The 23,380-nt window shown below is 39.2% G+C and overlaps 1 protein-coding gene across 8 annotated transcripts in view; it reads left to right on the top strand.

The window, feature by feature from the left end:
- CACNB2 (calcium voltage-gated channel auxiliary subunit beta 2) overlaps window positions 1–23,380 on the top strand; it is a 248,057-nt gene that overhangs the window by 120,618 nt on the left and 104,059 nt on the right. Inside the window, exon 1 of one of the 8 annotated variants that reach the window (XM_039706132.1) lies at window positions 3,097–3,226. The exons of 6 other annotated variants lie outside the window; for them this stretch is intronic. In XM_039706132.1, the coding sequence (XP_039562066.1) occupies window positions 3,176–3,226 (51 nt within the window). In that variant the 5' untranslated portion in view covers window positions 3,097–3,175. Of the gene's footprint in view, window positions 1–3,096; window positions 3,227–16,410; window positions 16,791–23,380 lie in introns of those variants that run through there. One more of the 8 variants, XM_039706143.1, reaches the window with a different exon arrangement.

A 23,380-nucleotide genomic window follows, 5' to 3' on the forward strand; every position in this document is an offset into this window, starting at 1 on the left:
TATGAGTTGCCATGTTAATGCATATCCTCATCAGCAAATGTCAGATAACATAATTCATAATGAGGCAGAATTACAATAAATTGCCTTAATTTGTTTGCCATATGCTAAGCATGCCCACATGTCCGCATATGGATCAGCTGATGCACAATAACTTGGTGATGAGAAAAATTACTCATATGTCTTAAGGTTTTACCAATTCTGAGTTACTGACTGTGTGATCCCTTAACAACTCATTTTTGATCTGGTTTGTCAACAAGAACTTTTATAGACTGACATCCATCTTGCTTTGTTACACAAAAAGACAAAACCAAAGCAGCTTAAACTTTTACAAGCAAGCTTCTATTAGTATGTTACTGAGTATTTAGTTAATCAGTACTTTGGTTTTCTCATGTGCTTAATGGCATTTATAATCCAAACCTAGTAAAATTCTATAAAGCTGTGTTTAATATTAATTAAGAGACTTCTGATGAAATCACTGCATAAATATAGATTATTAAGATTTAAAGTTAGGGCTGCTTCTCCAGTAGAACTATATGGGATTAAAGAATGAATTAGAATAGTAATCTCTGATTTAATTGGGCTCCTGTTCTCATAGTAAAGATGTGTTTTTCTGTAAGGGTTTGAAGGTCTTTGTTCTCAGGCACTTAATTTGTCAGGTTACGTAGCAGATACTTTTTAATAAATCTGACACACCTTAGGTGATGATTCACCCTCTTGGGCAAAAAAGGGTAGAAGTCATCTAGGACTTACTGCATGCTGGTTCCATGGTGTTTGCTGCTCAGAAGTTAAAAATAATTTTAAAAAAATTAAAAAGAAAACAAAATAGAATAAAAAGAGGTGTTTCTATTCCATGACTGAAATATTTAGGGAGCTTTAGAAACTATGATTGGTACAGGCAAATTTTTCTGTTGCTGTTTCTGTATTTTAAATTATCTCATTACTGTGTTTTCTGCTACAAAGTTCTTTTGTTTCAATATTATGATACCAAAATTTGCCATGATGACAGTGTGGTCTTGCAAGCTTAGTTTCAGTATTCTGTAAAATCTGCTGAAGGGCAGTAAATAAGCCTCTGGAATGAGAGCTGCTCTGTCCTAATTGCAATATTCCAGCTGGGACTGTGATTGTGTATTCTTCAGAGTAGTTCTGATTTGCCCCAAGGTATTTGTGTCCCACAGCATGAATTAAATTTTTTAAGGATAATAACTTTGCTAAAAAGCTTGCTCAGTAATTTTACTGTTAACCCCCCAACATTATTAATAAAGTATTGCATCAGAAATTGTTCTATTTCTCACAGCCTTCTAAAACTCTATTTGCTGAAGTTTACTGTTTGCTTCCTTGGAAACCAGTAGTTGTTTCAACATTTTGAGTTTATTACCCATCCTAGAAGTGCCTTATGGAAGTCAAAATAAATTGTGCATGTGGTTGTCAGTGTTCTGTGTATTTTTCTTTGCTCTGTCTATTTCATGTAAATAGAAATGTCTATTTCATGAGAAATAAGGGCAAAGTTTCTACTTATTTAATTCTCTTTTGGCATCCAAAATGGACCTAGCATGAATACTGGATTCTGAAACCATGGTTAAATGTTAAGAAACCTGAATTCCCATAGTCCCCTTAAAAAAAACCTCAAACCATAAAAACCCCTTCAAACAAACAGCCACCTCATCAGGTATTAACCAAAAGTCACTTGTTTCTGTGAGTGAGAATTATTAACATATGGTATGCAGATTATATAAATAAGAAATTACATTTTAAGAGCATAACTTTATATAGATCAATATTGGTACACATTAAAAGTGTCTGTGTGAAAAAATGTGCAGGGACCAGTTAATAAAAATGGAAGCCAGCCTGAGATTTTTGTCTAAAAGGGGAAAAAAAAGAATCTGTTTTGGTACTTTTTGTAGACATGTAGGTAGGGTCTGCCCTTCCCTCTCCGAGTACTGTTGTCTTTACAGAGTCTGCACACAAAGTTGGTATTAAGAGTTTAGCTTTTGGAAATGGACAATGTTTTCAGCTCTTATGGACCAGAGGCTGGACTTTGTGGGGCTTTTCTGGCCTCACATGTCTATTGAAGAACAGTCTTGAGGCATAGGCAGAGGAGAAAATTGCCCAGCTCATTGAGCAGCTGGAGCCAAAACAATGTTTATGCTTGTTGCTCCTCTGAGGAATCACTGCCTTGACATTCATTATCTCAGTGGTAACAAAGGGGGAAAGTGGTTTCTCTGTAGCTCTTTTTCTGTTCATACCATTCCTTGCCTGTTGCTGCCTGGTCCTTTCTCGTCTTTACTGCACCTCCAGAAGCCTCAGACAAATACAAACATGAATCCTTATTTACTCTTAACCTATGCTCTTATTTTAAGCCAGTTGACCTTAATCTTGCAAATTCTTAAACTCATTTGGGCCAATAAAATGCATGTAAGTTTTCCTGATAATTTCAGTTGACTGACTAATATGTAGAAGTATTGGCATGATGAAATGTTTAGTGAGAGTTTTTTAGGGTGAAAGTTTATATAAAAATCATGATTAAGGTTCATTTATATCTATCTTCTACCATAATATGTCTTTAACCTTATGTAGAGTCAAGCAGAATTTTTCTTTTACACAGAAAATTTCCAACTTAAATTGATATTTACAGCCTGAAATTCCAGAATAATATTTCTGTTGGGGTGGTGGGGGGGAGAATAGAAAGAAAAAATCTGTATCCACAGACATCAATAAATGGATTGTGCTTTGTTAATGCTCAGATGCCTTTCCTGTTTCTGGCTGCACAGCAGTTGTATGTTACCAGGAGGCCATGCATGTTGCAAACCATACATCTGAGATGAACAAAGAGTGATGTTACTCCAGCAAGTGTGCAGGCTCTGTCCTTACAGCGGCTGGCGTCACCATGAGCACGGAGCCCTCCCACTCCTCCTTGGTAATTGATGGTGACAGGCTCTCTGCTGAGCTGTCCCTAACGTAGGGACTGTATCAGATCAACAGCTGAGAGGAACGGCCAGCTAACAGTCTTGCTCCAAAGCTGTGCCCTTTAAACCAGGCCTTGCAAGTACAGGTATTGGCAATGATGGCCAGTGTGGGCTGAAGGTCTCGCTGGTGCGCTGCTTTGCGTCGGAGGCTGCACTCCTGTAAGAAGTGTTGCTGCTGCTGGAAGGGCTGGCCTGCTTGGAGTGAGGCTGACATGCTTGACAGACGCCTGATGTCTCCTCAAACTAAGCACATTGCTCCTGGGGTAAGCATATGTGGTAGGAGTGCAGGCCAGATGCTCGGGAGCCCTTTAATTTTACAATGCGATGTAGAGGCTGGCTTGCAAGTTAACTTAATTACAGTTAAACTGTTTCACTTTGTTCTCATTTAGCCAAACTGGAATGTTGTTGAGAAATGTGCCAGCCTTTTTGTGGAAGTCCAAACCATACTTTTGAGCTTCCTTTTTTGAAACACGCTAACTTGACTTACAGTTTGGAAAAACTGTAACAAAATGAGTTGAGGGGGAGGGAAAGCACTTGCAGGTGGCTGCTGCTGAGGGCTTCTCTCTATGACCCTATTAAAGTAGTTAAAAGTGGCTTGCTTTTTGTTCAGTGATTTTTGGGGATGGTGCTAAATTATTTTCTTCTCAATATGAAAGCAATGGGACTCTCTGCTGGCAGTAGCTTGAAGTACATTCTCTCTACAGACACAAACATTATACTCTCTATTATTTTTATGGGGTTAGGTTGTAACACGTTCATGAGTCTTGCTTTGGCAGCATTTGACCAGGTATGTGTATGCTGGGGCCAGGGAGTTTTAGTAGCAGACATCCCACTACAGCTGTGCTGTGAAATAAAATTTAAATAGATGACAAATAGTATTTTTAAAGTTCAAATGGATGTGCTTTTTCTTTTTGCACTGTATGAGAAAGGGATGAGGATTAAAATAAAATTAACATAAACATAAATTTTAGCTGAATGTTTGCTGAATAAGCTTGCTTCTTTCTATAACATTTATGAGCTTTTTGAATAAAATTGCAGTAAAAGAACAGTACCTTAAGATGACAGTAGCTTTCCAGAGTTGTTCTGAGGGAAGTCAGGGGCATTGTCTTGTGTAACAGCTGCTCCACAGCTTTTTTCTAGAAGGAAATCAGATTTGGATCATTGCTATTCCTGGGTTATTTAGGGATCTCCACATAGGAAACTGATTAGTTATTGCTAATATCCATTCTGTTCTCCTTTTATGGACAACTTTTCTTTATAAACAACTTCTTTTTATTCCAATTAGACTGTGCTCTTATGTTTGTGGGGAAAGTAGTGCAACAGTGGGTCCTACAGGAAGTGTGCCATGAAGCAGGAAAGTGTACAATTAATATATGCAATTCTAGCATGGATGTTCAGAATAGTAGAAATCAGCTACTAATAGAATCACAGAACCATTTAGCTTGGAGAAGAGCCTTACAATAATCGAGTTGAACCACAGCTATAGCTGCATTTAGTATTTTCTTATCTAATTAATATAGTAAAAAAGCTTAAGTCTTTATGTTTTAATCTATATACAAGCAATTATTAAGAGTTCAGGTAAACAATATGTGTTAGGATTCTCTGACAATAATAATAATAATTATCAATAATTCTCTGACAATATAATCCCAGTACAAATATAGGTGGGGAGAAATCAGGACATAACTTTTTTTGATGGGAAAAAGTTGTTGTAAAATTTAAAAAAATCCCTCAAATTGGAAAATACTGTTTTCCTCGACAAAACCAATCTGATGTTGAAACTTAGCACAACCGATCTACATGTTTCCATGCAGCATTTTCATCTTCCTGTCTGCTGGTTGTCAAATAATGTCATCAATACCGAATCCCTCAGTATTTCGTCAACCCTTCTTTCAAAGTGATAGCTGATGATTATTCTATTCCTGTTTCCTCAGTTTTTATTCTAGTCTCCAGATATGTCATGTGGAGAAGGCTATTTTGTTTTGCTAATGTGAGTTTTAGCTGTAGTCACTTCTTGTTCAGAAGCATTTTACAGGAAGCTGTAAAACAAATTAGCATTTTGTTTAGCAGTACTGCTCCTCAGATATTATCTAATTGAAAAAACAAATTGTTTAAATATCCAGGAGGAAGGTAATTGGGAAGATTAAAGAAGAGATATAGCTTGAGAACTTTCATATTATTGGCATCAATAATTAAGTAAATTTATTATTGATTATAGTCTTTGAATGGCAGTTGTTGCATCAAAAGTAGATTGAAATTGTGTACTTGTCCAGAAATTCAGTTAACTGCTTTATGGTTACATTTTTCTAAATTTCCAGATGACAGAATGTCCCTTGGAATATGTTGACCCCTGATGTGTTCAAGTTAATTAAAATGTTATAGAAAGATGAAATAAAGGATTACTTATTGCATAACCACTGACACATTTTCATCACTAACAGTCATTGTAACATAGAAGTTCTGAAGTATGGAAACTTCAGTAACTGTCAGAAAGTGTAAGGACATTTTGTCCTTACCTCACCCTCTATACACAGAAGCAGCACCCACCATTTTCCAATTTATCCAAATTTACATTTGTGACATCAGTGAAATAGATATTTGCTGCTAATATTTTTTATTCAGTTTTCAAATAGCAGTGAACAAGCCGAGGAATTCATAAACTTAAAAGGGCAAATTCTGCTATTTGCTTCCCAGGATCCCCGGTGTGGAGCTGCCACAAAAAAAAAAAAAAAAAAAAAAACAAAAAAAAAAGGACAGGAGGTAAAGTGCTTCAATTGCATTCAGCTATCAATTTTATAGGCTATTTAACAACTGGGATTCTTTTTTTTTTAATTTATTTTTTTTTGCTATGGATCAAAATACAGGAGATGCCAGAATTTAGAAAATAGGTTGTCTAATTACATATGAATATATAACTGTTTGCAATATTTAATCACTGATCCCTAAAGTCCTTTGTTACAAAAGCAGTATTTACAAATTTTTTTTCTGCCACTGGTGCTGCATGTACATGACACAAAAGCCTGTGGTTTATACCGTGCTCATAACTGCTTAATAACTGCAACAATTGCTCTGTGACAGTGATGATTTGAAAATTTTCTGACAGATTAAATGTTTACATTGCTGCTCATGGCATCAGCTTATATTTAAACAAGCTGCTGAGTCTTAAAGTGCACGGACAGTCTTTGTATAACAGCTCTGATTTCTTAGGTTTGTTTCCCAAGACAAGATTTATGCAATCCCACTTTCCATCTGTTAGTTGTGCTTCTCAGGAACTTCAGTGGCCGATTTAAACCAGCCTTGCAGAGGTCTCAGAAGCACTGAGTGATTATAGCAGAGCTTCCTGGGGGCTGGAGGAGCTGTTAAAGCCTTTTCCTCCAGGGGCCAGTGTGGGAGATGTAGAGCACTCTCTGGCCTCCTCTGGCATCTGGAAGGCAGCATCCATCCAGCTGAGAAGCACAACTTTAACTGCAACAGAGCAAACAAATGCTCACTCCTGCTCAGCTCACGAAAAGAGAAGTTCAGGGAGGGGAAGGGAGCGGAGGGTGCAGAGCATGTGGTGTGTAGGGAAAAGGAGAGAGAGCTGAAAGTATTGTGGAGGTGTGTGTGGGAACCTAAGCTTCATTACTTCTGCTGTCACTAAACAACTTTTTTTCTTCAGCTCATTAATGATACATTGCATTTTGCAGTATTTTACTGCATATAAACATCTATTCTTTTTCTGAATGTTTTGAGGCTCCTGAAAGGATGCTCTCAGGTTGATAATTTATAATATTGACCATTTAAAAATTACTAGCTGGCTAGTTAATGTATTGGTAGAATATTAGTATCAGAAGAAAATATAATTTTAGAGGCTTGCTAGATATAAAAACTAAATTTAATTTTGAGTATGCTCACGCTGATCAGAGGATGCCTGTAGAAAGACTGACTTACAGACACAGTAATTGTCTTGGTGTCTTCTCACTTTGATAGAGTCCTCACCCAAGTATGTATTATCATTCCTGTGCAACTCCCACAGTTTCAAGTACACATTGCAAAAACTCACTTCTACAGGATGAAATTTCCTTGAAAATCTCTCTGACCAAAAAATGTTTGGGCTTTAAAATTTTCTCTCTTATTAAAAGCCTTACAATTTGAGGTGGACTAAAAGACCTTTGAAGGTCCATTCCCACACAAAATTTTCCATGATTCTATGATTTTGCCTATTTGTTTAAGCAACATTAAGTGACTGATATTTATTTGAAGGGTTCTGGTTGGTTTTCTTGATGTCACAATTGCATATACTTTGTACTTGTAAAGTTATAAAGTTTCTATGAGCTAACAATGAAACACATATTTTCAAACTATAGTATTATTTGAAAGAATAATCTCTTCAATATTTCCTCTCTAGAAATTTTTAAGTTAATGCATAGAGGAAGGCATTGGAAAAAGTAATTTTTGATATTTTAAAGTACTGTTTTTCATCAATATTTCCAGTTTGTCTTGGAAACAGGGTCACTTTGGTGTGTAAGAAAAAGGATAATGCTTGATTTAATGACAGTTTGAATAGCTGATGCTATGGTAAAATACTGGAAAAGATGCTTTCAAACTAAGCACTTTGATAACTTCCTGCAAAATTCAGAGTAAATCAGTGAGTTCCTAGGACATAATGATATTTTCTGGCTGAATGTTTTCTGTCATGAAGGTGTGATCAGGTTCTATCACTTTAATTTCACATGGATCTCTCAGCTTCACTAGAACTTGTGTAGACATAAACAATGCAACCAGCTTGTAATGGCAGGAGTATTTTATTTTAGGAGAAATTTAAGGTGCCAGGACTGAACTACTTGAGAGAATAATTTCCTTCTTAAATTTTAAAAGCAACTTTCGTCATTGATGCTGGTTCAGTGCAAATCCATAATTCTGTTCATGTTATGGACAGCACAATATACAATTTAGGTGCAGTTTTACTAATTTAGGAGTGGAGAAATTCTTGCATCTTGGAATTCAAAATATTGTCTTATAGGTTGCTACCGTATTAAGATCAACAGTTATGGATTGGATTAGAATTCTTATTTTATTGACTTTTTTCCCACATGTTAAATCAAATGTCTAGCAAATTTTTTGTACTTAGGATGAGTTTCTCAGTGACTCATAAATCCTCATCCAATGCAATTTATTATCGTAGATTTGAAGCTGTAAAAGGTGCTGGGGGATGACTTGTGAAGCACAGGAATGGGTTCACCTTTAAAATTCTAGTCAGGGTGTAGAAAATGGCTGAAGGCCTTTCTTGGAGTATGAGAGTCCTGCAGTGTCAGACAGAGAAGGAGAGCCCCACAGAAATGCAGTTTGAGATGTGCTCTTTGCTTGGCTGCACGAGCCTTCAGTGCTGTCAGCATGGGGGAGCCAGGCTGTTCAGAGCATTCTTTATGAACACTGTTCGGGAATTGCGGCAAGGAGGGGAAGAAAATGTGCAATACAGAAAGATGCAATTGAAAAATCACACTTTTACATCTTACAGTTATATCTATATTATAAACGAGGAAAAAAAAAAGTCATTTCAATGTAGAAGAGGAAAGATCTTCACACCTTCTTACTCTCTGCCAAGTATTCCCCTTCTTATTCTCTGCTAACAAGATCCTGTTAATTTGAGTGGACAAGGAAGATTGACTGAAAGCACCTTACCTTCATGATGCATCTCATCAGGACAGTTCTGAACATGTTGTTGTAACACATTGCATTAATTCTCTGTGAGCAGCAACTTACTGCACTTATTTCATCCCTTGCATTGCAACCTGCTTAGCTGACACGCTAGTTCCTCTCGCTGTGTTTTCACTGCAACACACTGCGAGTGCCTGGCCAGGGTTACACATCTGGCTCCCTGCTCATTAAACTGAACAGCATTTCTGTTGTGCCAGGGTGACACCCAGCCTCATAGGTGAGAGAGCCGTTACAGCAGCACATATGCTGCCTAAATTCCACTTAATTCCTATTTTGAGCTCTTAAGTGGGTCCCAAGAGATAAACAGTCCTTTCTGCAGAGACAAGTTTTCCAGGTTTCACATTTCACCAGAACTTATTTCAGTGGAGCTTATGAAATTGCACAAGCTAGTCCATCAAAAATTAAATATAATTAATCCAAATTTTAAGAGTGCAAAACTGTGGCCATCAGAAATATTAGAGATTTCAAAAACAGTAAAAAATAAGAAATGGGAACTGAGATTTGAAGAAGCAATGAGGCCAAAGAAACCACAATGTTTGGTGATAATCAATAATTTTAATTGATGGAATTGTGGAATGATGGCTTATGCCAAAAATGCATAGACAAAGGCAGAGTGAGCCAAAATTACTCCTGTGGCCTGCTCTTGTGGTTCTCCTGGTAAGATGCATTTTATTTTCTGAAATGAGAACAGAATTTGGAGGTATCGACAGCACAAGTTTTACAAGCACTTCTGTAAATGTGATTTTGAGATATGGCTGGACATTTTAAAAGCCAAAACCACTTTAAAGGCACAGGGGCTCAGATATCTCCCCCATGAACTATCACTTTCCAAGTTAATGTCCTGAGCATGGAACTGCACAGCAATTATCCCAGAGGACAACCTGTAGGTGGACCACCGTTTTCAGGATGGGGGTTTGATTAGAGGGTAACACTCCTTTTGGTCTGGGCTAGCTGCTCTGCACAGCTATAAGCCAAAGTTTTCCTCAGTCTCCAGCTCTGGACAATCAGCATCTGGCCATGATGGAGCTGCCCATGGCACCTGAAACATTTCAGTGCCCCCAGAGGCAGACGAGTGCTGAGTGCGCGAGGTGAAAGCTTTTCACTGAGATTAAATACCCGTGTTTATTTAATGCTGCATTAAGGTATGGGTAACACTATCAAGTAGTAACGTTTCAGTGGAAAGATGTATTTTTTAAGGAAAATAACGAGCAGAAGCTGTTTCTACAGCATTGTGTAAGTTTTATATATTCTACTTCAGGATATTAAGTGTTCTATGTGAAGGTTGTTTCTTTTATTGAAATTCTTGTGCTCAAAAGTATATTAATCTCCCTTTTTGCAGTTAATACATATAGGAAAGCAAACATTATCTCCTATTTAATACTCAGGTATTACTTTTTAAAAATATCGTTGTTGAATTAATTTTTTCTTCCAACCCCTTAGAGCTCTGACAGAACTTACAGCTGTTTCAGAAGTGTCTGGGAGCACATTCAGCTGCAGGTGACTTCTGTGACCATCCTAGACCAGCAACAACATGTTGAATTGTTCTTTCTTCCTCTCTCCCCGTTCTCTGTGTTTCACTGCAACTAGGCTTTAAGAAGACAATGTTCCACATGACTCTACATCACATGTAAAAAATAAAAATAAAAATCTTGCCCACGCATGGGAACAATCACCTATGGGCAGATTTTGCAACTTTATAGCATTTATAGCACCTCTCCAGTATCTCAGTGATGCAGAGGATTTATAATACAACAGGTATTTTTATCATATATCTGTAATACAAATGTTTTCAAACATGTTGTGTTCCTGACACTCACTGTGAGTTGGATTAGATGTTTTAAGGTCTGACTGCAGGGAGATCAGCAGCTTGTTATTTCTGTGACACTGTGAGAACATACTCACGTTATCTTTCCATGCAGCAGGAGATAGCATGTGCCCCTAATGTATGGATGTTTGCAAGTTGAGAAGTTAAGTCTGCTGTTAGTGTTATCACTGCTGTATCCCGAAATAGAAAAGTGCAGGCAGATTGGATTGTGTCAGAGAATGGTAACCATAATAACCAATAACAATCTGCAAATGATAAGCAGTTTTAATGTTTAAAAATAAAATTTATATAGCATTCCTGTACTTCCATGGGCATACTTTCACATTTTATTATTCATTCATTTGAATGAATTTTAAGATGTGAGATTAATCTTAAGGAAGTGTTTTCATTATTGCATCTTGAATTAGTTGACACTGGTTTATTATATACCTAAACTAAATCTCACAGAATAAAATTTTACTTAACAACCCTCTTTCAGATGTACACCATCTGTAAGAGAGAATTACAAGCATCCTACATGATGTATGGAATTTTATGGAAGGAGATGGAGTTTTGTTTTGTTGGATGTAAAATGGATAAATTCAGGAAAAAAAATACAAAGTCTTCTGGAAATTATTGCAGTGTATCTTGACAATTTGGAATCTGCACCTTGTTCAGGATGCTGCCCGTTACTTTGGCTGGTACAAAAATTAAGCAAACAAACAAAAGATCCCTTTTAACTTGCCCAAACCGATGCTATTTATTTTGAGGGATGCTTTTAAATAAAGGAAGGTATCATTCAAGAGAAGGAAGTGGTCTAAATTGTGTCCTGGCCCTGCTAACCCCCTCCTTGCCTACCCCCAGCACAAAAGTAGGGATTTTAAGCACAAGTCTGGGAAACTCCAACTGAATTACTTAACTTGTCATGAAACTGTCTGAGCAATGTGGTGCTATGAGCAAGTTTTTAACTCTTCTGGGTTAGCATGGTCTCAGTCTTCCTTGCTCAGGCAGTCCTATCATTTTCATAAAACACTTGGATGTTTCTTAGAATGTGGAGTCCTGTTTCAGGTGTCCTTAACTGCTGAGACACTGCAGTTACCATCACACGGTGCTCAGAGAGTTACAGTGGCAATGAGAGGAGCTGGAAAAGACCCATTCTTCTAAATGTGCTGATGTCCAGAGGAACAAAGCAGCCTGGGCTTCAGACCCGTGCTGTAGCTCTTTCAGGGCAGTAACACTCCTGAAAATTTAAGTTTATGCTCTGGAAGGGTGTTGCCCACAGTTAGAAAGACTCCTCTGGGAGGAAATCAATGGCAGAGTTAAAATTCATAAGAAAAAAAAAAATAGTTGCTTATCATAATTTTCACATATAAATAACCTTTTTAAGAACTTATTCAGTGCTGGTGTGGGATGGGGTGGGATAGTTTGGATGCAGGGTAATTAAAGTGCATTAGCTCCTTATTTATATTATTAGCTCTTGCTCTTTCATGCCATATGTAAGAGGAAATAGCTTATTCAGAGTTTTTTGGCCAAAAGTTTCCTTAACAATTCTTGTTGCTAGCTTTGTAAAGGTGTTACAAGCTGTTGACATTCTTCACTGGGATTTGAATTTGAACCTGAATTAGGTAAGAGAGAGTCAATTGCTTTCCATAGAGTTCCCAAAGAAAAAAATGTTGTTACTGTTGGATACAAGCTGAAAAATTCTTGTTTATCAAGAAAGGCCTGTTTAGTCTATTAACCTTGACAACCATGTCAGCATTTTTTTCTGTTTGTTTTCCCAAAGGCACTGTGTTGAAGTACTATGATATACAAAGCTATTTATAGTGTAGACAGTTCATAGCTATGCTTAAAAGACATGGGTCAGGGTTTAAATACCAGAGTTAAATGCTATTCTCTTTGACAATCTGAAAAGTCATTATGCTTAATCCCTGAAAATTAAAATGGAGAGATGGAATCCCTAAAATATCAATGTGAATCAGATAATTTTTAATTTCACAGAGTGCTTGAGGTAAAAAGGAACCTCTGGAACTATTCCAGTTACCTGCTTAGAGCAAGGCCACCTAATGCTGGTAACCCAAGACCATGTTCAGATGGCTTTTGACTATCTCTAAGGATTGAGACTCCAAAACCTCTCTGGGCAATCTGTGCTAGTGCTCTCTCACCCTCTCAGTAAAATAAAAAAAATGCAACAAAACAAACCTTATTATGCAAAAAAAACAACCAACCAAACAACAACAACAACAAAAAACAACCCCCAAAAAACTCTTGGTAAATCTCTGTGTCCAAATGTATTTTCCTATATTTCAATCAATACTCATTTCTTTTTGCCTTTTTGTTAGGAGTCACTGAGAAGAGTCTGTCTCTCTCTTCTTTATTCGCTTTCCACCAGATACTATACACCTTAATAGATTTTTATGAAAGGAACAAAACTTAGGGAAGCAGTCAGGGAAAACAAACTCTGCATATATTGACACACCTGTGTTTATACCTGTTTGCCTCTGTTAACACATGATTAATATTGCTATTGCTGTGTTGGCTTCCACAGATGAGCAAGAACTACTTTAAAAGCGCTTGCAAACATTGAACAAGGGATGTACTTTATCCTTGTGATTTACTTCTTTTCAGTCAGACTGTAGTCTTGACTCTCACAGTCACAGTAGTTTATTTTTCTTTAGTCTGAACGCTGGTTCTTAAGGTTCAGTCTACATCAAGTCGTGTTGGTGTAGCTCTCTGCCACACATCTGCAAGAACGTGTCTTGCTGGAAAGTGCCAGCTGGGGAGAGGAGCAATTCCACCCTTAGCTTTGTTTCCACCTACCATTTTTCAGATGTATTTCTATGCTTTTGATACTTTCTGCCTTCATCCATTCTGCCTAGTTCCATTCTATCCCAAAAATAGAGCAGCAACTTTATCTCTTGCTGAAGTCTCCAACTTACAGGTTTTCCAATGGCCTGTATTTGCTTGATCAGCCAGTTCTGCCCAGGCATCCCATCTCAGCATTTCTACCCTGCTCCACACCATTCCACTCCTTCCTGGTTGCCCCCTGCTTGAGGCTGGTCAGGCAGCCAGCTGTCTCTGTGAAGGCCTTTTCAAACCCTATTGTGCTCCCTGCCTACCATGAACATTTTTCTTGCAGGATCTTAGTTCCTGTCTTCTGGCCCGGCTTCTAGGCTCTCCTCCCTGTGGGTCACACTGCTGCCATCCATTCTTGATCTGCACTCTGGTTTTCTACTCTTCCCATCCCACCACCTCTTCAGCCCCATTGTTCACAGATTCTTTTCCAACCTCTCTCTCCCTCTCCATGCCCCCCTCACACTCCTCCATCTCCTCCACTTCTCTGCTCACTCTTTCTGTGTGATCATGGCATTCTGCCTGCAAGGGCCAGCCCTGTGAGATGCTGCCCATGCTCTGCTGGCCAGTCCCTTGCAACACTCAGCTACTGGGGGAGCCATGTGCAGCAAAAACCCTGTGCTGTCACTTAGCTGGGAGAGGAGCACAGGTCATCCAGAAGTGCTTTGCTAAGTTTAAACACCCTCAACAGGGGTGGCATTTCTGCAGATTTTTAATTCTTGAACCATAAAAGCTATATGCAAATTTTCTTAGTGTTGCCCTGACACAGACTTTGGTACCTGTCACGATGTTTCAATTCAAGAGAGCAATGAGCAATTCAGCTTATTTACTGTCCAAGCTGCCAGACTCTGGCTGCTTGTGCTGTCTGCAGTGAGAATTACTTGTGACATGAAAGTCACTTGTGGTGACAGCCTGAATAATGCCCTAAGTCTCTGTGAGTGTATGTGTACTGCAGTCGTCCCTAATTTCATATTCACTGCCAAAGTACAGGAGCTGATGAAATTATTTTTTAAAAAATTATCATAGTTTTTAATACATACAAAGCAATATGTTTTCCCCTTTTTTGATGTTAGGAGTACTTGTAACATTCCTGCTGGTTTTATTTTTCTCCAAATTGTGAGAGCCATATCCAAAAGGGAGCAATCAAGCCACAGCACCCAAATTTCAATTGCTTACAAGAGCTGTATCAGACAAGCAAAGTAATGAGTGATGACACTGGCTTTGCCAGTATTGACAGGTGTGGTTTCACACTAAAAACACTGTGCAGGAAAACTTGGGCAATTACATTAAAACTAATAAGTGTGTGTGACCACACTCATTCAGCATCAATAGGAGCAACCAGCTTAGACAAGTGGTGATTACATTCCAGTAGAGGTGCCTGATGCCTGTTAGCCTCCATGCAGGAATGATGATGCATGTTTTATTTACGCTCTGGGAATGAACTATTATGATATTATTTGTTTGAAGCATAATTTGCAATTGATATAATGCAAAGTGACCAGTTCAGCTGACACATTAAACTAATGCTATTTGGTAAACATATGGTTGGAAATAAAATTAATGTCTTCTGATTTCTGATTTGCCCTTTTCCAACCATTTTCTTGGGTTTAACTCTGCTTGTGGATACATACAAGAACACAAAAAAAATCCAGACTCCTGAGTCACATCACATATAGTCAACAGAGGACAAAAGGTCTGTTTTGACAGAGAAAACAGATTGAGAGAAGAATATCCTACTAACTCACTCAAAGAAACTGAGTTAGTCAAGAGATGTTTTTAAAATAAGCAGGGGATGATGCAGGGGAAGGAACAGGGATGATATTTACAATGTATTTGAACTGCTTCATTTGCTGGTTTTGTTTGGAAAGAGGTCTTGTTCTCTTCTGTGGAAGAGAAGGAAATTGAGTAGCACAAACTGGTTTTCAATGCTATATCTTGTCATGAGATGCTGTGTATGTTAACTTGATGATAGATATACATGGGCAAGCATACACCCACACATTTCCTCCCTAAGATATTACATATTCCATATTTTTTTCTTAGTGCTTATGTATAATTCTGGTTATAGGATATATTGCTAGCAGCAGTATGAACTATAAAGAATTGAGAGGACTGAGCTGAGAAGGGATGGGTTTCATAGTGCTGTTTGAAAGCAGTTTTGATTTGGGCTGTGTTACTGGATGCCGACTGGTGGCCTCTTCCTCAGTTGTAAAGAACAGCCCTGCCCAGAGGGCAATATTTCTGCCTGCCTGGTTTACTTTATGCTGTATTCCTATGCCATCTTTATTGGGATTTATTTTTAAGTCCTATTTTAATATGAGCTTAGGAATGCAGCTGGGGATTTGGTCTCTGAAGTCTTTGTGTTTTATCATGCTCTTTGGCTTTTTTTCACTCTTTCTTGCCTGCTCTGCCTGGACTAGAAGTTGGCCAGGAGCGAGGCGGGTCCCTGGATCCTTCTGTCCCGGTGTGGTATCCCATGCCGATCCGCTGCCGTGCGCTGGAGGTAGCGGGTGTAACTTTTCAGTGACCTGAGTGCCATTGTGGCACAGAGATAAAGTTACACCGTGTTTGCAGAGCACTGGGCTTAGCAGCGCGAGGAAGCAATGAAGCGAGCGAAACATGCAAAAGGGAAACTATTCTGGGCTGTTTGTTTGCTTGTTTGTTCGTTTTTCAGAAGAGATTTTTCTTTTTTAAGGCACAGATAGTGAGGTAGCTGCATGGGTTTCTGCAGCACGGTCAGAGCAGCGAGGGGTGTGTGTGAGCCGAGCTCCCCGCGGCTCCCCCGCTGCTGCCGGCTCGCCCCGGCCGCAGCAGCCGGGCCCTCACCGCCCCTCACGGGTCCCGGCGGCTCCTCCCGGGCCCTCACCGGCCTCTCATGGGTCCCTCACGGGTCCCGGCGGCTCCTCCGGTGCCCGCCCGTCCGAGCCGCGGCTCCGGCTCCCCCGACGCTCTTTCCCCCCTCACAATTTGGGCAGTGTCGCGCCAGGCGGGGCAGGGCCGGAGCGCGGCGCTGCCGCCCCCCGCTGCCCGCACCGCCCCATCCCTCAGCCCGCACCGCCCCGTCTTGTTCCATCCCATCCCGTTCCTTCCCGTCCTGTCCCGTCCCTCTGTCCCGCACCGCCCCGTCCCTCTGTCCCGCACTGGCCCGTCCCTCTGTCCCGCCCCGTCCCTCTGTCCCGCCCCGCACGGCTCGGCACGGGCGCGGGGCTGCCGGTGCCGCCCGCGGAGTTTCGCAGTTTTCCATCCCGCCGGTGCCGCGGCCCTCGCAGCCGACTCCGAGTGGATGTCCCAGAGCCCCGGTGCCCCAGGAGCAGCCCAGGCGTGGGAAAGCAGCCTGGGAAGCCTGCCCGGCTGGGGCGCGGGAGCTGAGGATGCAGCGCAAGATCTGACTTCAGGCTACTGGGCGCTCCGGGCAACTGGTGTCAGACCGCCAGGGAGAAACTATGTACCTTTTTGGTAGTGAGGAGTACGAAGTGGTAAGATGTAAACAGTGATTTTTTTTTTCTTAGTTTTTACTTACTTTTAATGCTCCAGTCTCAGAGTTTATTGGACAGCTTTGAATTTCTGTCAGTATCGTTTGTTCTGTGTTTGAACTTTAATATTCACCAGTTCGATTGCTTTTAAAGTATGATATTTTTCTTCAAGTTCTTCAAGTAGTGGGGCACTATTTGGTAGATAAAACTGAATTTACTTTCCTTGTCTTGTTTATTGCATTGTGGTGGTGTTGAAAGTATTTAACTACTGAGTACTACGAGGCTGTTTGGACTCTGAGTTAAGCAAACCCATGCCTCCAAATAATTCAGAATTTGTCTCTTACTTTGCAATGTAAATAGACTACAAGGAGCTCATGGAAGTGGCCTTAATAGTATGTTTGTGGGGATGTTGCCAAACCATTTCTTTTGTACAAAAGTTCAAAGCATGTCATTGTAATGTACTGCAATGTCCATCAAAAGAGCTGGCTTATAAAAACCCAAACACACCCACGTTAAGATCTGACACTCTTTACTTAAGTACGTGTGTAAAACAGTGTTTGAAATAAGTTGATGATGTCAGAGAAGACCAGAAGAAAACCACTAAACAGCTCCACACTTTTGCATGACACTGTTAGCAGACATAAAAGTTTGCATTTTTTCAGCCTGTGGTTCAAGTGCTACGTTGTTAGCAAAATGGTTGGATTCTTCCACCCACACGCATTTGTGACCGAGTCCAAATCTAAGGAACTTTAGGGAAGAATAACACTGAAAAATATGTATGAACTCTACGATAGGACATCAAAATAAATTTCACAAGCTAAAAAGTGCTACATTCTTTGCATATAACTGGCAATTTCAAATGTTTTGTTTTGATTATTGAAGTTGCTCTTTGAAGTATGAAAGGGCCTTTTATGGCAGTCTGGTTTCTACAACACATTTCAAGGAATTAATTTAGTTATTTTGGATTTTTTTCCTCTTTTTTTTTCTAAGTTCCAGCCAGCTATCTATTTTAGATGCAACAAATGTAGAAGACATTCAGGAAAATAATTTAAGTGCAGCTGTCTGCGCATTGAACTCATTTGAGTATGTGTGACTTGCACAAACTTTCACAAACCAAGCTAGGGAGCTGAAAAGAACTTAGTTTTTCCAAAGCAGTAAGCCACAGGACACTGCAGTGATTGTGCTATAGAGTGTTTACTTGTGTATAAAAATTGTAAAGCAGGACAGAGTGTTAAACTTTGAAACTTTTTTTTTTTTAATTTGGTTACATTCAGATATTCGTAAAGGGTAGCAAATTGCTCTTAACAGACTTCTGCATTTTCCTCTTCATTCCACTGTATCCTGTGGAGTTACTTCCTGGTTCAAACAGCAAGCAAGTCTGAAATTTTAAAATGTCTTGAAAATAACCTAGATGACTGAAGAATGGTGTTAGAGCTTTGGATTCAAATCTCAATCTCTTTCTCTAATGCTGTTTCAGCTTCTGAAAAATATTGAAGTATTCTATGTCATAGAAAGTAGTTGAAAGTTTGAGACAACTTTCCCAGGCACATGAGCCATCTCATTCCAGTCCCTTTTCTACAACATAGTTGTGCAAAGTGAAATAGCATCAGTAGAAAAAGTAAGAAGTCCACCATGAATTGTGTGGGGTTGGGGTTTTTAAATTTTCTTTTTTTTTTTTTCTTTTCTTTTGTTCTTTTTGATATCTCTAAAGGTCCTTGAAACTGAAGAGTAATGATCTCCTCAAACAAAATGTGTCACTAAGTGCAGGCTAAAATACAATTTGGGTTTTTTCTTCTTAGTTTTTTCTTTAGATCAAGACAGTTCAGGAGAAAATAAGGATGCACTTTTTTGGTGTTATTTTGGCAGCCAGACTTCCAAGATGTTTGCTTTACTCAGTGATAAGTAAAATAGAATGGATGGTGTACATAAAGCTTGAAGAACACTTTTATTGTTCAGTAAAAGCTAAATCAATGTGAAACTTCTATCTGTACAGATCTGTTGTTCATGAAGCCATATGCTCTGTACTGTGGAAAAGACATTTGTTTTGTCTTCCCACACAATTACTTGAGTCACTGAAGGACAAAGTCAGTGAAAAGTGACAGTGAAGAATTTCAAGGTTTAATTTTAAGTTTACTATTAATTTAAATAAATTTTAAATAAGTTTAAGGAATTCTAGCTCTGCATACAAAATTTGATTTTTATCCTAGGGAGGAGACTACTGATGGAAAGAAACAGCATCATTAAAGCATCTCTTAGAGGAATTCAGTAAATCCATCTCTTAAAACTCAATATTTACATTGAGTAATAGAGAAATGGAACTGTGTGTGATCATTGTTTGCATTTCATATGCACACACACGTCCATGTGAGCATGCAGACACGTTTGCAGAAATGTGAGTATCTGAGGTGGTATTCTAACCCAGCTGAATTTAATAGCCAAATGCCACAGACTGCTACTACCAACTTTTGCATCCACTTTGCTTTCTTTTTGTTCCTGTGTATAAACAAGCTTGAATTATTAGCTTACTCTGAGTGCATACTAAGTCCAGATATCTGACAGCACTGATAATCATCAACTTTGATAAACTTTTGATAATGATAATCATCAACTTGGATAAACTTCTGATAATGATAAACTTTGATGTCGTCTCCCACCAATCCCAACTGACAAAGATAATATTGCTTAAGAATCAGTTACCAAAAGAAAAAAAGCTTGGGTTTATGACCACTTCATATTAAAAATAAAAACAAAAGGTCATGACACAGTGACAAAAGCTATCTTTTTAAAATAAATAAAATACATAAATAAATTTATTAATAATAAACCAGGTAGCAGTGGTCCTTTTTACCATTATTATTTCTATAAATGTTCTACTTGGGATGCACAGTGTCTTTCACATTACATTTTAAAACTTTAAGCAGATGCTTATTAAGCTCTTTATGAGTGATGAAATAAACATATAAAATCTTTGTAGGCATTCTTTGCCACATAACTGGCACAGTAGATGTGTTTGACACAGTAAGCAATTTAATTTCATAAATACAGGAAACTGTAAAAAGCTGCAGGCCCAACAGTCTCATTTGTGGCTGTAACTTGTTTGTTCAGGCCTTTTCCTGTTTGTTTGTGAGATAAACCTCTGGTTAAAGGAATAAATAAATAAATTAAACATAATTGGAGTAGTTCATCAAAAATGAAACAGAAAGAGGGAGCTCCTTTTCACAGATGCCTGGTAGATCGTAGTCTGCATTACTCTCCCAAAACAAAAGCATCTAAAACTTACTCCCAGCAGACTTTGGAGTTCCACATAAGGGATGATGGGACTCCAGAGGGTGCTTGCAAGTTTGGGAGGCTCCGCTGTGCCCCTGGACTACACTTTGCCCAGCAGAGCACTTCCCATGGCTGCAGAGCATCTGCTCTTCCTCCCTCAGGTGGACCTTGCCAGGGCTGTGGGTGCTGGCAGCTCCAGCCACATCCATCCCTCCTGCCTTCCCGGGGTGTGCCAGGGCTGATGGCACCGACTTGTCCTCAGCTGGGCACAGGACACCTTTAGTGTTTCATCTCTCCTTCCCACCAGCAGTCTCCCCTGGCAGAGACTTTGGGCTCTGCATGATTATTATTAGTATTGGCATGATCCAACACTGTAGGGTTAAGTAGGACTTCTTCTGAGAAAAACCTAATCACTGGGAAGCTATCCTTTTAGCAGAGTAATTCAGAGGCAGCAAGTTTTATTGGTTTTTGGTCATTTTAGAAAAATCATTGAATTTCATTCACTCTATTGCATGCAACTTTCAGAATTTTGTGATCAATTTTTAACTTTCCTAAGAAAGTCAAAACTTGGCTTTTTCTGATCTCCATATATATTTTTTCTTGGAAAATATCCTTAAAAAGAGTGGGAAACCTCTTTATAAGTCTAGTGAATTGCTTGTGATGTCCAGAGCATATGTTTTGGTTGCCTTGGAAATTGAGCATTTGTCACTTGTGTTCTCCAGGCAAAAGTTTTAAACTTGTCTATTTAAATTAAATCTTCGCTTCTGTTGAGTTTTACTATGTCCTCTTGAAGGAGGAGCACTTCTTTTGGAATAGTAAGTATGATGTTGATAAATGCCAGTTATATTCATGACTCCTGCCAGGCAGAATTATCTTCCAAAAAGTATGAAAATCTGTCTGCTAAATTTCTAAAGGAGGGGAATATCTTGGAGCAGTCAAATGCCATTCAGGTTTGAGAAGAGTTACTTTTTGACTGTTCTTCATTAATCAGACAGATCCCAATTCTGTGTGTACAGGCATTCTGCTGAGAGGGCTAATTTTCAATGGAAAACCCCACCTATTTTAGAAATATTTTAAGTCCTAGAAATCAGTAGGGAGAACACAGTGATGTATTTACTGTGAGTCATTGCTACTTACCTTATTTCAGAAGCTGAGTGAAGGGAGAAAAGGATGTTGTTTAATATCAGAGAGAGTCACTTGTAACTTTTTAGCAATGGTAGTTTTTATCATACTGTGGATTGACATGGGAATATATCTGAATAAATCAGAATTGCTTCTTTGGCAACCTCTCCCTTGAACTGCATGTTTGTTATTACAAGGATGGTTTGGCAAATTACCTGTGGCAGAACACTGTAAAAATTTAACTGTAAGATTTTGGAATGACTTTTCCATGTTCACCTTAGTTCAACCTAACGCAACAATATCTAATGCTATGTCCAGATAGATAAGTTGTACAACATGTGAGTGTAACTTGAAGTAGAGACTTGAAAGGCAGTCAAATTAAATTCAGTCTCTGAGTTTTGCCTCAGTGCCATGAGTCCATCCTTTGAAAAACCCCTTGATAATTTGATTTTTTTGTCTTTAAATTTTAGGAGACACTTGCCTTGTTTCTAGTGACAATAGCACTTGGTTAATTTTCAGCTGCAAATATTGTACAGCTGCACAAGAAATGGAGTTATTCATGCCTGAAACTGTGCGTTTAGTAAGAAAAACTCTTATGTGGAAGAAACAAGTGCTTATATGTGAAGATAGATGGGCTCACATCCAGAGCTGGATGTAGATTGTGAAACAGTCACCCTTAGCAAGCCTTTTTCCTGTGGATTTTCTGCAGCAGCCAAAGTGTAGAAGCAATACAGTTTTCTTTTCCTAAATTGGAAAAATGAGGGTCATTCTGTATGGCATCATTCCCCGTGACTAGCTCAGAGACCTCACAGCTGTGTTTAAGCACTGCATATGAGTTTTGGGATTTCCCCAAGGAAAGCCTGGGAGAGCTGGTGGTTCTGATGGTGTAGCAGAATGGCTCCTGAAACAGTTTCAGTTTAGAATAGGGAAACACTAGAGGGGAAAATCTCAATAAACGCATGCAGAGGAAAGTATTGGTCATTTCTGTGTTACTCCCAATGCACCCAGTGTACTTGCCAGACACTGATTTGCACAACTGTAGTGACCATACTTCTTTCCCCAGAGAAAATCAGTGTTTAATCTAATGTCCTGTAGTTTGTCTGAAGTAGATTTTTTAATAATGTTGTTACTGTTTCTTTCATATAGCTTCTATTTCCTTGCCTCCTGTCTTTAGTTTGAATTTCAGTGACTAAGGATGGAGCCTTTTATATTTTTGAGAGTATATTGAAGGTATTTGTAGTGTGTCTGACCTTCCCCTACTTCTGCCCCCACTGTCCAACACATGAACAGTCAATAAAGAGGTTGGGAGCTCTGTGGAGGCCATGGGTGGAGGCAGGAGCTGTAGTCCCTGTTACGTACACGAGTCTGTGAGCAGTGGATCAGCTGTCCCTTGTGTAGAGCTCCAAACACCTGGTTTTTAATGTAGGGTCCTGGGGAGTGTGGAGCTCTGGGAGATTAAAGACAAGGTTTCTCCCTTCAGGAAACAACTTTTAGAAATAGGTATTACCAACAAAAAATATGAGGCAAGTCAATGACTGCAATTTATCTGGATCCTTTTGCACTGGTTTAGTGCTGAGTGGTGTCTGAATGCAATGAAGGAAGGGAATGAGCATTTCTTTTATTGTGGAAGAGGATCATGGTGAGTGCATGATGTTTGCGAAGCAGGTTTGTGCCTGAGGCACGTGTGAGAGGGAGTCCTGTGAAAGTCAAATGGTTTCTGACATTTAGAAACCAACCCAAATGACCAGCTCCAGGTAATGAAATAGCAAAGGAGAAATTTACTTATGTTTAGTAGAGTGTAAGAGAAATAGAGTGTGAAAACTGGCCTGGGTTGGCAGGACCAGTGCAGTTCACCTCACAAACACTAAGAAAAAATAACAAAATCAAAGTACTTAAAAGTCCCACCAAATTGTTTGAGGGAGTTCTGAACCTCTTAGCTACTTTTCTATTTGTGAGACAGCAGTGGGAAGGAGGGAACAAAGTCTCTCAGAGGACCTGGCATTGATAGCACCAAGGCCTGATGAAATCTGTAAATTCATCGATTGGTCTTGGTTTGAGTTTATTTCCATTTGAAGGAAATGGCCGTAATAATGACCTAGTGCTGGCAGTGCACTGCTCACCCTCATGCTGCACAAGGCACTTTACCTCAGTGATGTGAACCAGCGTGGACTTGGGGAAAAAAACAACTTGATAACTTCATGATC

Source organism: Passer montanus, unplaced genomic scaffold, assembly GCF_014805655.1.
Source record: "Passer montanus isolate IOZ18808 unplaced genomic scaffold, ASM1480565v1 scaffold10, whole genome shotgun sequence".
Taxonomy (NCBI): domain Eukaryota; kingdom Metazoa; phylum Chordata; class Aves; order Passeriformes; family Passeridae; genus Passer; species Passer montanus.